General features: G+C 35.5%; 3 protein-coding genes across 4 annotated transcripts; 1 reads left to right on the plus strand and 2 right to left on the minus strand.

Annotated features, from left to right (window-relative positions):
- Window positions 1-1,610: 1,610 nt before the first annotated feature.
- On the plus strand, window positions 1,611-8,540 carry LOC129567395 (ubiquitin carboxyl-terminal hydrolase 3-like). Its single transcript, XM_055444254.1, has 7 exons — window positions 1,611-2,132; window positions 2,334-2,975; window positions 5,364-5,809; window positions 5,930-6,466; window positions 6,614-6,763; window positions 6,938-7,227; window positions 7,378-8,540. The coding sequence occupies exons 2-7, from the start codon at window positions 2,834-2,836 to the stop codon at window positions 7,532-7,534; spliced, it is 1,722 nt and encodes a 573-aa protein (XP_055300229.1). The 5' UTR covers window positions 1,611-2,132; window positions 2,334-2,833; the 3' UTR covers window positions 7,535-8,540.
- On the minus strand, window positions 8,524-10,906 carry LOC129567396 (UPF0585 protein CG18661). Of its 2 annotated transcripts, none has more exons than XM_055444256.1 (3): window positions 10,706-10,906; window positions 10,182-10,457; window positions 8,524-10,070 (listed from the first exon to the last, which is right to left on the minus strand). In XM_055444256.1, exons 1-3 carry the CDS (start codon window positions 10,708-10,710, stop codon window positions 9,659-9,661), a joined length of 693 nt encoding a protein of 230 aa, XP_055300231.1. In that variant the 5' UTR covers window positions 10,711-10,906; the 3' UTR covers window positions 8,524-9,658. The 2 variants fall into 2 exon arrangements, with proteins under 2 accessions (XP_055300231.1, XP_055300230.1); XM_055444255.1 differs by lacking the exon at window positions 10,706-10,906 and adding an exon at window positions 10,569-10,701.
- Window positions 10,907-11,010: 104 nt separating this feature from the next.
- On the minus strand, window positions 11,011-12,129 carry LOC129567397 (uncharacterized). Its single transcript, XM_055444257.1, has 4 exons — window positions 11,900-12,129; window positions 11,643-11,810; window positions 11,468-11,561; window positions 11,011-11,379 (listed from the first exon to the last, which is right to left on the minus strand). The coding sequence occupies exons 1-4, from the start codon at window positions 12,024-12,026 to the stop codon at window positions 11,262-11,264; spliced, it is 507 nt and encodes a 168-aa protein (XP_055300232.1). The 5' UTR covers window positions 12,027-12,129; the 3' UTR covers window positions 11,011-11,261.
- Window positions 12,130-12,178: the final 49 nt, after the last annotated feature.

Below are 12,178 nucleotides of genomic sequence, written 5' to 3' on the forward strand. Positions count from 1 at the left end.
CAGAAAAATGCTGCATAACACTGTTTATTTCGAACTAGTTTGACTCAACACACGATGAATGTAAACATACAGACTCTATCGGAATTAAGTATATGTGCGCGGCAACAGTCAATAATATGGTAAAAAAAAAGGTAACAAAATCAAGACACTTTGTCGCGTTTGTGTGTGTTTTTTTATTTCTTTCGAAATTAAAAAAAATTAACATAAGAAAAAAACAGCACTATTTAAACGAAGCTTGCGCTTCTATTTTGTAGATACCGCAGTTGTTGCCGTTGCCGCCGCCGCTCAGACTACTGTTTCCATCATAGTACGTATTCGATGGATACACTTTCGCTATTGTTGTTGTCTCACCGATTTATTTTTGTTTTTTTTTTTTTCTTCTTCACTTTACCTACACACTATGTTTACAGTTACATAAACAACACTTTTGCTATGATTGACGCGACCAAGTGCAACTTTAATGTTATTTTTTCTACCCTCTTTGATTCTATATTTATGTGCCAATCGAAAAATTTCGATGCCAAACCGTGCGATTTTTTATTCTGCGACGAGGTCAACAGTAATCATTTTTTTTTTCTATCTCTCTATAACAAACGCTTCATTTTTTCCTTTCTGTATTCAGCAACCACGACAACGATGACACCAGTAGATAGATGAGGGAGAAAGAGAGAAAACACGTCTGCTTGTCTATAGATGTAAGAATGTCTAGCGTGTATACAGACATTCCATTAAAAGAGTGCACCGCGGACACGAAATTCACCTAATAATAACAACCGAGTTACACGAAATATTCGTGTGTACCAAGCGATATAGTTATTTTCCCAATTTCGCTGTTTGAAACTGTTCGGTTTCACGTTTATGTTTACCGATACACACGTCTTTCTTACATCGCAACTATGAATCGACTGGTCTTTTCATTCAACGCGCGAGATGTGTGTTGTGCTTCGACGTTATACTCTCTCTCTACCACCATTCGTATTCAATTTATATGAATATAATTATATTGAATAAAAAAGGTGATTCATGCGATTGAGTCGCATTATGCGAAAATCGCATGTATGGCACGTATAAATAAGGTCCGATTTCGTATAATGGTTGTGGAAGAGAGCCGGTTTTTCGATCACATTCGAATCAAACTAACTTCATGGCAATCGTTTTGAATTGGCATTGACAGGTGTTTGAACGTTGAGCTTCACATTTAAGCCGTCGGTTTTTGAAGTCATTTCGGTCATTTTTAGTCGTTTAATGCGTTTTTAATGACCCTAAGAACAAAATGACCCTATCATCAGTGCATCTTTATTGCAATCTTCTCTTTTGAGGTATTTTTTGGACAAAATTTCACATTTTCATCACTTTTCACTCAAAGTGATTTCAGCAGAAAAATCATGAAAAGTGGATTGATTGTGCTTCGCTCCGCAGTGTCATAAGCGACATCGCATCAAGTGGAAAAACTCACAGTAAGCTTCATGTATTGGCCAAATTTCACTCAAAGCAAACGGAAAGAAACAGAATATTTTATGAGATGGCACGAGTAATTTTACTCATTCGCTTATATTTCGTTCATATTGGCTCTTCCCAGTGTTCCCCTTCATTGAGCATTCAATTGACACAATATAGCCGTCTCTCTTCGTAACGAGAAAGCGAGTGAATACTCTAATTTTGTACGAAAATTAATGGCCAGTGAAAAAAAAAATTGGATAATTTTTATTTTAGACTTTGTTTAAATGGAATGTTTCGTTGAAAGCGAGCATTTTATTGTTTGGAAAATTTTATGTTTTTCAAAGGAAGGGCTCGAATAGCTCCATTAATTTGCGTCTTATAATAAAAAAGATAAAAATAACAAAGAAAAAAATTAAGTCAAGTACAGCGTAGTGTGTGACATGTGTGTGTTTTCAGTCTCCAGCATCGAAACAAGGTAATAGCATATGACCTGGTGAATGTGTTGGTCTGTTTCGTAGTGTCTGTGTGTGAGTGCAAGTTAATCCGTATAGCTACGCTGGATCTGAAATGTAATGACTTCTAACGACCACATTGAAAGGCAAATCATGTTAAGAAACACACACACACATCATCACCACTGAAATCGTCAATGCTATTTGAAGCGAAGCAAACGAGGAAACACTGTGAACTCGGTGTGTACGTGTGCATGTGAATGTGTGCGAGTGCGCTGGTTGTTGGCAGCACCACAAGCAGCAATAGAAATATCATCAACACACAGTATAACATAAACGTAGTGTGGCAAAGTGAAGAGAAAAAAAAAATCTTTTTTTTTTCTTTCATTCTTGATCCGTATAATTTTTTGTTGTTGCTATTGTTGTTGTAATTCGCAACAGAGAGAAGTGGAGTGAAATAATAGAAGTTTTATCCGAATTGGCGAAAACGGCAATGCTCTGCACGAAGAGGCTATTTGGTGGACATTTTTGTTTTTTGTGAAATGAAACACGAATAAATATTCGCCATCGAATTTGACAAGCACCGAACAGATTGTCATTGCAGTAATAAAGAGTTGAACATTACGAGGAATTCAATAAAACATTTTGATGTGTTGTTGTTATTTTGCCTAATCACAAAATTCACTGACGACGTGAACAACTACAAAAAGTGTGTGTAAGTGAATAGCAGCAGCAGCAGCAGCAGCTACGGATAGCCAACACATTGGTCGAATGAAGAACGGGTTCAAGTTTACAATTGATATCGAAAACGAAAACTGTGAATCGCCTTTTTTTTCGCCAAACTGAACCGAAGCTAACACGACAATTTCAATTGATAGACACAATTTCCAAGTGAAACAAACCAATCAACGAGTCGATTAGTTCGATCACCAATTACAAACATGGAGTGTCCACATTTACGTGACAGTGTCAAAGTTAATCGCGATTTTATTAAAAATAAAAAGTGTGAACTCAGTACAAGTAGCGGTAACCGAGCATCAACAGAATTAAACAGTAGTGGCGGCATTCAGTGGAGATGTTTAGGTAAATGCAATGAGAAGAACAGAAAAAATATAAGATGTCGACCTCTAAGCGAGAGAAAATTTATCTGCCATATTTCAAGTGCTCATTTATTTCATTTGTTTGTCATTGGGCCGAAGTTTGTCTCTAAAATTTTGACTACATTGATTTACGTAATGAATTTGCCAAAGAAAAGTGACCAAATTATTAGATTTTCGTGAGAAAAAAAGGCCGAAATATTTCTTTTCAACGGAGCGCTTCAAGCCTTAATGCCTATAGTTTTTGAAAGTATTATGTCGAAATTCTTGGCACAGTCAGGCAGTCAGTTGTCGTTTTTTTTTTCTAAGCATTTTCATTATTTTTCGTATTTTTGTGACATCAGAATGCTTTATTTTTGGATTACGATCGTCATAAGTTCAACGAGTTGCATCGGAGATGCCCTTTTTTACTTCTCGGACACTAAACACTTGTGTGCGCATATAAAAAATCGATACGGCTCTTTAGACTACGGCAATAATTGCTCCGTGTACTCCGAATGGCCACACAATGAACAAAATGATTGAAATAAATTTTTGGTTTTAAAAATGTTATGCAAAGTGTGTTCGCGTGTGAGAGAGAGTTCTTTTATTCCATCGATAAAATTAGCATTTGTCTTCGATGATAGATTGCCATCACACAGCCTCCTGCGACGGCAATAAAGTTCAACTGTAAATGGACTACATTAACAAAACATTTCCTGCATTGGCAAAACAATGCCTGCATTTGCAAATCAGAGTTGAAATAAAATATGGCACCGAACAAAGAATGTGCTTCATCGTCAGCAAATATGTCTTTAACATGACTTCATATTTCGTCAAATTGATAAAAACTAAAATTCAAAAACACAATAAAAACGCGTCATTCTTTCGAGAAAATGAATGAAGTGAAAGAAAAATACACACAAATCGAAAAAGAATCAGTGTTATTGATTTTCGTTTTATGTTTCATTTGCATCCGAAATCACAAATCGAATCCATTTTTCTTTTTTTTTTCTTCCACGAAATAAGCGTAAGTCTTTGTTAGTTGTTCGTGTAGCATTGAGTATGATGTGTATTCTATTTTTCTTCTCTTCTCTTCGCTTTATTGTCACACAAACGAGTGCTCGAACGTTGTGAGTATTTCACTTGAAGTGATTGTGTAATACCATATGGATTATGTGTGTATATTGTGGTTGTCAATGTGTTTGTACGGTGTCGCTGTGCATGTATGCGTGTGACCGTAGAGAAAAGAGATATGAACTATATAGCTCAGCATATTAGCATATTTTATGTGTGAGATTCGATCGACGTAAAAAAACAACAACAACAACAACAGAATATGTATACACAAACATCGAATTTCTTTAGCTGTGTGCATGGCTGTAGTATGGATCCACGCGAAGTTTTTCTTCGGGCCGTTTGGTTTTTTTTTTGCTCTTTTCATTAACGCAACATCAAAATTATTGCTTATACATCGGCCAGAATACCTTTGACAGCCAGACTAGCCTTAATTTGCACGCAATTCCCAGTTTTTTTCTTTCTTCAGCTACTCTCATCTTCATTAGTAGTTGTGTAGATTGTGTGTGTATATGTAAGCGAAAAAAATCCAAAGGTCAATCGAAAAATTCCATTTCAATAATCACTGTCCGAATCATTTTCATACTAATTTTTCTATTGCTCAATCGTAGCAGCAGCATATTCATTGTTTCGAAATTCACAGACGCAAACAGAGAAGAAAAAAAAATAGGTTCACATAAAAGAAAAAAAAAACCATTTGATGTCGACAATTGATGTGGCTGGAGGTGCTTTTGACCTGTGTTCCGTCTGACGAACAGACAGCGACTAACTAATCGTTCGCATGTCGGATTTTATTCGCGCTAGACATTGAGCTGACGCATTTTGAGTTGTTCCGATTTTCAAGCACTTTGCCACTTCAGTATTCGCAAAGTGTGACAAATACACTGAAACACTCTTTAGACATGTGTTTTTACTACTGGCGCTGCTTTAGCTAGATACATGAGAAAAACTCAATGACAGAGCGAGATGGAACAATCTGAAACACTGTTTCCATTTCGCTCAATAGAATTTGCTAGCATTTCTGTCTCATTCGCTCAGCCATGGTGTACTTAAAATGGTGCAAAATATTCGGTAGCAGGACTTAACGGGTGCAACGGATTTTTCACTTGAGCAAAAAAAAAAGAAGAAAATATGATGAATGCTGAACCATAAAATTTCGTTGCAGAATTTGTACTCTTTCAAAAGAATTATTTCACTCGAATCAAAGTTCGAAATAGAGAGGAATTGAAAAAGAGACAGAGAGAGAGAGTCAGAGAAAGGAGAGAAAAATGGTGTTCCATTTTTTAATGCAAACCGTTTTTCTATTTACTCGTTTCAGAATGCACATCGGACAAAGAGAATTGGATGTGCTTAAATTGCGGCCAAGTGTTGTGCGGTCGCTATGAAAATGGGCATGCACTGCATCACTCGACATTGAATACACAGCACAATGTTTGCTTAAACACACTGAATTGCTCGGTGTATTGCTACAAATGTGATGATTTTGTAATTAACGGTAAGCATTTGTTGGACAATTTGCGGGAGGAGTTCAAGGACGATGATTCATCATCGGAAGCATCAAATTCGCTTGACGAATCGTCTTCAGTTAAATCATCAAAAGGATCAGCTAGCACATCGTCCAGCGATTCCGGATGGTATGATGAATCGACTCCGGGCGTCGTATCACCAACAACTGGTCGACGATTGCGACCACGAAAACGTACAAATTCAAATCAGAATGAAAACGGCAACGAATCACCGACAAAAAAGAAATTACTCCGAAAGGTCAGTATGATGAACGAAAACAACACTCAATATACAGATTTTTTTTTTTTTTTTTGAATTGAACCAAACAAATTGTTGCTTTTTTTGATTAGTTTTTTTTTCTGTTGCTGCATGATACAGGTCATCGGCCTGAGAAATTTAGGTAACACATGTTTCATGAATTCAGTGCTACAATCGCTGAACAATATCGAAGAGTTTAGCTTGTACTTCAACACGCTGCCATCGCTAGAAACAAAATCAACACAGCAACAACAGAAACGTGTTTACTACTCACGTTCGCTGAAAGAGAGCGTGAGCGATGCAAATGTCGCCGAAGAATTACGCAAAGTATTAATCAATCTCAGCCAAGGTGGTGACGGCTCAAAAGCGATCTCTCCCGAATGCTTGTTCTTGGTCATTTGGAAAGTTGTACCACAGTTCCGTGGCCATCGACAACACGATGCACATGAATTCCTGCGCTATATGCTCGATCGTCTGCACACTGAACTACAGTATGTGATCACAGCTCCGGAATCGACGAATGGCACACAAAAATTCACAATCAAAGATTGGAATGGAAGCGATGGAAACGGTCTAAGCAGCGAACCAAGCAACGCCACATTTCGAAATAAAAGTTCAATCGTCACAAATGTCTTTGGTGGCACGCTACAGAGTGAGGTAATTTATAAGGATACAAAAATGTGATTTTTATTAAAAGAAAATTGTACCTGACTTAAGAAAATTGTCGTTGTCATCATCGATGATGGCTCATCATTAACATCAGAAAAAATTATCAACTTCATAATTGTTACCTTTGTCATTCAGGTGCGTTGTCTAATCTGTGGAATGGAGAGCAAAAAGCATGACCCTTTCTTGGATCTATCGTTAGACATTCCCGAGAAATTCTACAAAGAAACCGACGCTGATGGTCGCCCCGTTTGTAACATAGCCGATTGTCTATCAAGTTTCACAGAGGTGTGCATACTATTTTAACCTCAAATCACCAAGTATTTCAGTGATGAAAATGTCAAATCACCAATTTTGTGAAAATTCAATTCACTTTAACCCAACAAAAACCACATAATTAATTAAATTTTATAGAAATGGAATTTATCAAATATTTAAATGAAAATAAAAACGCAATTTCAGGTGGAAGAGTTGGCCGAAACCGAATTATATTACTGTAACTCGTGTAAGTGCAAACAAAAGTCAACCAAACGTTTCTGGATCCGTCGACTACCGAATGTACTGTGTTTGCACATCAAACGTTTCCGCTGGAATAACTTTTTCCGAACGAAAATTGATTTACGTATCAAATTTCCAATTAAATCATTGGACATGTCACAGTATGTGTTGAACAATGTACCCGAGACCAGACGCTCCAATTTGAACAATAATGTTTATGATCTAGCTGCGGTTATCGTTCATCATGGCAATGGGTAAGGGGTGGAAAAAGGTTGAGATTTTAGTTTGTTCGAAAGGTTTTTCGAAATTCGATTTTATCATTTTCATCGAGGTCTTTGATGTATTTGATTAAAGAAATTGCATTATAAAACAATTTTCTATGACAAATATTAATCTATTTGCAGTTCGAGTTGTGGTCATTATACATCATATGCGAACAACAATGGCACATGGATGCATTTCAACGATCAAACCGTGAAACAGGTGCAAACGAGCGCAGTGGCTGAATGTAAACCGTACATTTTGTTCTACATTCGAAGGGACCTAAACAATTCGACATGAGATTAGGCATTAAGACTGAGAGTTCCGAGTTTTTTCTTCTCCAAACCTACTGAAAATGGCAAAGAGGCATTTTACAAGCAGCAGGAAAAGTAAACACTAAAACAAGCATCAGCTTAAAAAAAAAAATCCGATTAAAAAAACAGCAACAACAACCTAATTTGTTATATAACAATTACATGAACTTATTCCGATGTATCAAACATTCGTAATTCACATACACACACAGAATGCAACAACAACAAAACATACACTCACTCACCCATAATTACAAATGAGTCATTCGAGATTTCTAATCCGTAATGAAGAGTAGGATATGTATACACACTTGAAGAACATTATTGCTAAAGTAACACAATATTCTGGAAAATATAATATAATCAACAGAATCCATGATTGTAGCAAAGAGAAAAAACAATGGGCAAAAAATAGCAACACTCTCTCGGGAATGATTTTCTGTTTGATATGAATGTGACAGTGAACCCGAATGGTATGATTGCATTCATCTCACAACTATATTACATTTGAGAAATGTAAGCCAACAGAAAAGCATTTCAATTAAGAGTGTCGAACAGCATATTTGCGCTCTAAATTACACTCTCAATTTTGGTGAGCAAACATATACGAATCTAGACTAGAATTCAATCTGATTTGAAATCATTGAATGAGTCATATTTTATGTCATCCAAGAAAAAACCGTTTGAATTCACATTATTTTCCGCAATTCAAACCAATAGAATTCTTTTTTCTCTTTTTATTTTATGATAGAATAAACATTTTTTTTTTATATATATATAATTTGAATTTATGTAATCCGATTGTTTAAGAAGATCTAATTAGAACATACACACTCTTTTTATTCATGTCAAAAATAGATATATTTTTTTTTTTGTGTGGAAAACAATTGACAGTGACTAAAGAAGCTATTTAATAGACATTCATCTGATGCAATATTTTGCAAGTGAAAGAAGAAAAAAATACAAACACCCATATTTTATTGGTCATAAAATGCTATTTATTATCGATGACCACATTAACCAATGTTTACAATTGACAATTGGGAAAGGAACTTAAAATTCAACAAACAATTTTTCTCTTATATTACGTATAACCGAGTAATGTTTATATGTCTTCATATATAATATCTAAAAATTATATATTCATAGAAAAAAAAATGCATTGAACAAAACACACAGAAAAAACGAAGAAAGAAACAAAATGATGGTGATGAAGGAGTCGAATTAAATGCAATGCATTATCCAGCAGGGATAAAAAAAAACAAACAGAAGCGAAATTTCCTTAAAATATAAAATAATCAGAATAAATATGGAGAAAAAACGAGATTCGGATAAAAATTGAGAAAAAAAGAAGAAAACATGATACGATCAAAATGTCAGCAAAATTGCAAACAAGACACAGACAGAGAGAACAAAAGAATCAATCAATAAAATGCAAAAAAGCTACAGAGATACAAATTAACAGTATAAAATTCGATTGGCATTTTCATTTCCATAGCATATGATTTCAATAAAACTTCTAACAATATTCAATTCTTTTTCAGGTCATCTATAAGGTGGTTATCAACAATAAAATTTTCATTTCCATTTCGGCGTTCATTTTTTTCATCAGTCGAATCAATTTCAATTTGTTAACAAGTGCCATTGGTTGTTGTTCTTTCCCTTGTTTGCAATTAAAATATTTTGTTACACTAAAATTCGCTGGTAATCTTATATAAGTGTGGGTAAGTACAACAATAAAAAAAAGAGAAGACAAAAAATAAACTTGGCATCGCAAACATACATAATACATAGCACGTTTTGAATGTGCGGTAAATTTTCGTTGTAAAATTCATTGATAAAATTTTTGTTGTTTATTTTCGTTTTCAGTTTAAAAATTTTTGTTTCATTTCAATTGGACACGTATTTGTTTTCTGTTCTTCTCTGGATAAGGGGTTTTCTAACAATAAATAAACGTACGTATCCCATTAAAATATTAACATTCACTTGGTGAACACAGAAACTTACGTTTTTTTTTTGTTTTTTTGTTTGTTTAAAATCATTATTGCTTTGATTGTATTCATTTTGATGGATTTGTTCATGTTTTTTTTTCCACTTGTTTTTTGTTGTTTTATTTTGTGGTGTGTGCGTTGTTTGTTTGCTGTGAACTTTTGCGCCAAATACAAACTTTATTGTTGGCTGGCATATCGAAGATTTTCTCCAAACAAATGCTGTAGGTGAGTGCCAATTGTTGCAGATCTCGTAAATCTCGAACGCCCCAATCCGTGTTGGTTGAGCGTAGATATTGATCAAAATTCACATTACTTTCGGGTATAAGAACACCATTCGATGCATATGGGCCGTATGTGATCAAGATACCATTGGGTTTCAGGAGGCCAGATGCATTTTTAAATAGACCTTCGGTGCAGCTCCAAGGCGTAATGTGAATCATATTTATGTTGAGCATGTAATCAAATGTGCCAGCCACTTTGGTTGGTTGCAAATTTGCCACATGCCAATTCCACTTGGTGCCAAACGGTTGTCTAACAATTAAATGATAAAATTGAACAAAAATTTAAAATGAATAAAAAATTTCGTTGTCAAAAATATATCAATAATGAGATGATCTAAAAAAGAAAACAAAATTAAATTACCTGACATCGATCGTCATTGGGAGAGCAACATTTGACAACGATTCGGTGTATGAACGAATGCTGCCAAACATCGATGTTTCATATTCGCTTGGATAGAATGCAATATTTGGGAATGCAGGTGCAAAATATCCCACATGCTGTCCAGTGCCTGATGCAATTTCCAATAATCTCAAACCGTATTGATTTTTATCCAAAACAATGTGCAAACAATCTAGAATCGGATGACAATTCCGATCAGCCGAAGAATTCTTTAAACGTACTGCTGCTTGCTTGCCACTGACAGTGAGAAAGAACGAGAAAAAAAAGAAGAAAAAACAATAAAATACGAATTTTGCACATTTTCATGGCATTCATCAACGAAAATAATAAAAGATTCAAATAACTAACAAATGACGATTGAAAAACATTGCGAAATATTTCATATTCCAATTTTTCAAGAGAACAGCTCTAAATACACCAACAAAAATAACGAAAGAACACTGAGCGAAAAATTGATTTTTTTTTCTCTCTTTCGTCGCACTTACATCATGTTGTTGTTTTGCTATCGAAACCGCTCGCTTGACTGTTTTTATTGCGTATGGAGACCTGTCAATGTGTGTTGTGCCAAACACCAAAAATGAGGGGAAATGACGAACGTGAACGTGTGGTATGAGAGATAAAAGCTTTTTCGCTCGTCAGATTCAATTAAGTGGAAATGGATACAAAAGGAAGATGAGGCAACCGTAGAGAAGCAGAGAGAGGGAAAATGAGATGGAGAGAACAACGAAGCGTTTCAACATTACGCAGCGTTTACATAAGCAGAAAACCATTGACACAGACAATACGGAAATACGGTAGAACTTTACATATCAAAGGAAAATCCGATTCATTTATTCGCATGTAAATACTCGCTCGCATTTATATGTACACTTGTTTTTGAGCTGAATTCATGTGTCGACACAAGCAACGAGAGAATGAGTTTTTTTTGCGTGGTATTTTTGTTGTTGTTTCGTATTTATTTGAACTGAGGAGAAAGTGTTTTGTTAAAGCGCTCATCGTTGGCTGGTGTATTCTCTTTTGTAGCGTTTTATAAATGGTACATTATGGTGCCTCCGTTTGAGTTCCTGGCTGTGATCCACTTTGAGATGACTGCGACGGGGTTTGGGTTTGTACTGTGTTCGGTGTGGTTGTAGCACCATTATTCTGATGGTTTAGCGGTCTGAAAAGGTATTCAATGACATATTTCAACAGCCCTTTCATTCTTTGTTGTTCTAAAAATGATGATAAACATGATATTCTCAACTCACTGAAACTGACTGATGGATGTTCTTTGGTTTCCACTATTTATTCTGCCTGTTCCACCAGTCGAACTCAAAAGTGAACCAACTGCTTCCGTAGTACCTGATTTTGAAGAGAAATTTTTTTTTTTTCAAGATCGTGAGTTTGAAATTGTAAAAGGGATTTTTTGTAACTATTTCCCACCTGTGAGAAGCGCTTGTGCTCCATTCGCAATGGAAAGAATCGTATTACCAAATGTACTAGCAATTGACTCAAAGAATGAACGTGGACCACCAGCAAAAAATGATGGGAACAGTGAACTGGAGGCACTTTGAAGCAGAACCGGTGGCAATGCTCCATTTGTTGATGATGCTATGTGTAATTAAAATCGTATCATGAGTCGGAATGTGCGAATACACTCACTGTGTTATTAAAATCATTGCTTTAAAATTGGATTTTACCCTGGAATTGTGGAGCTGGGTTGGCTGTCACGCATTGATTAAAACACACACTGAATATCAGAACAATGAAGAGCCACCGTTTCATTATCTCTCGCTTTTGCGATGATGTGCTTGAAAGGTGCGTCATTTAATTTTTCTGATCTGCCGTTTCCACTGCGTTTATTTACCGTTTATGGTCGAGACGTATACTAGTTTTGAAATTCCAATGCCACTGGGGTATATATACATTTTGTGTACAGCAAAAAAAAGGGAGTTCATTTAAAATACACTTTGCACGTA

Source organism: Sitodiplosis mosellana, unplaced genomic scaffold, assembly GCF_009176505.1.
Source record: "Sitodiplosis mosellana isolate CC-2019 unplaced genomic scaffold, AAFC_SMos_1.0 Smas_scaffold_11, whole genome shotgun sequence".
In the NCBI taxonomy this organism is placed as follows: Eukaryota; Metazoa; Arthropoda; class Insecta; order Diptera; family Cecidomyiidae; genus Sitodiplosis; species Sitodiplosis mosellana.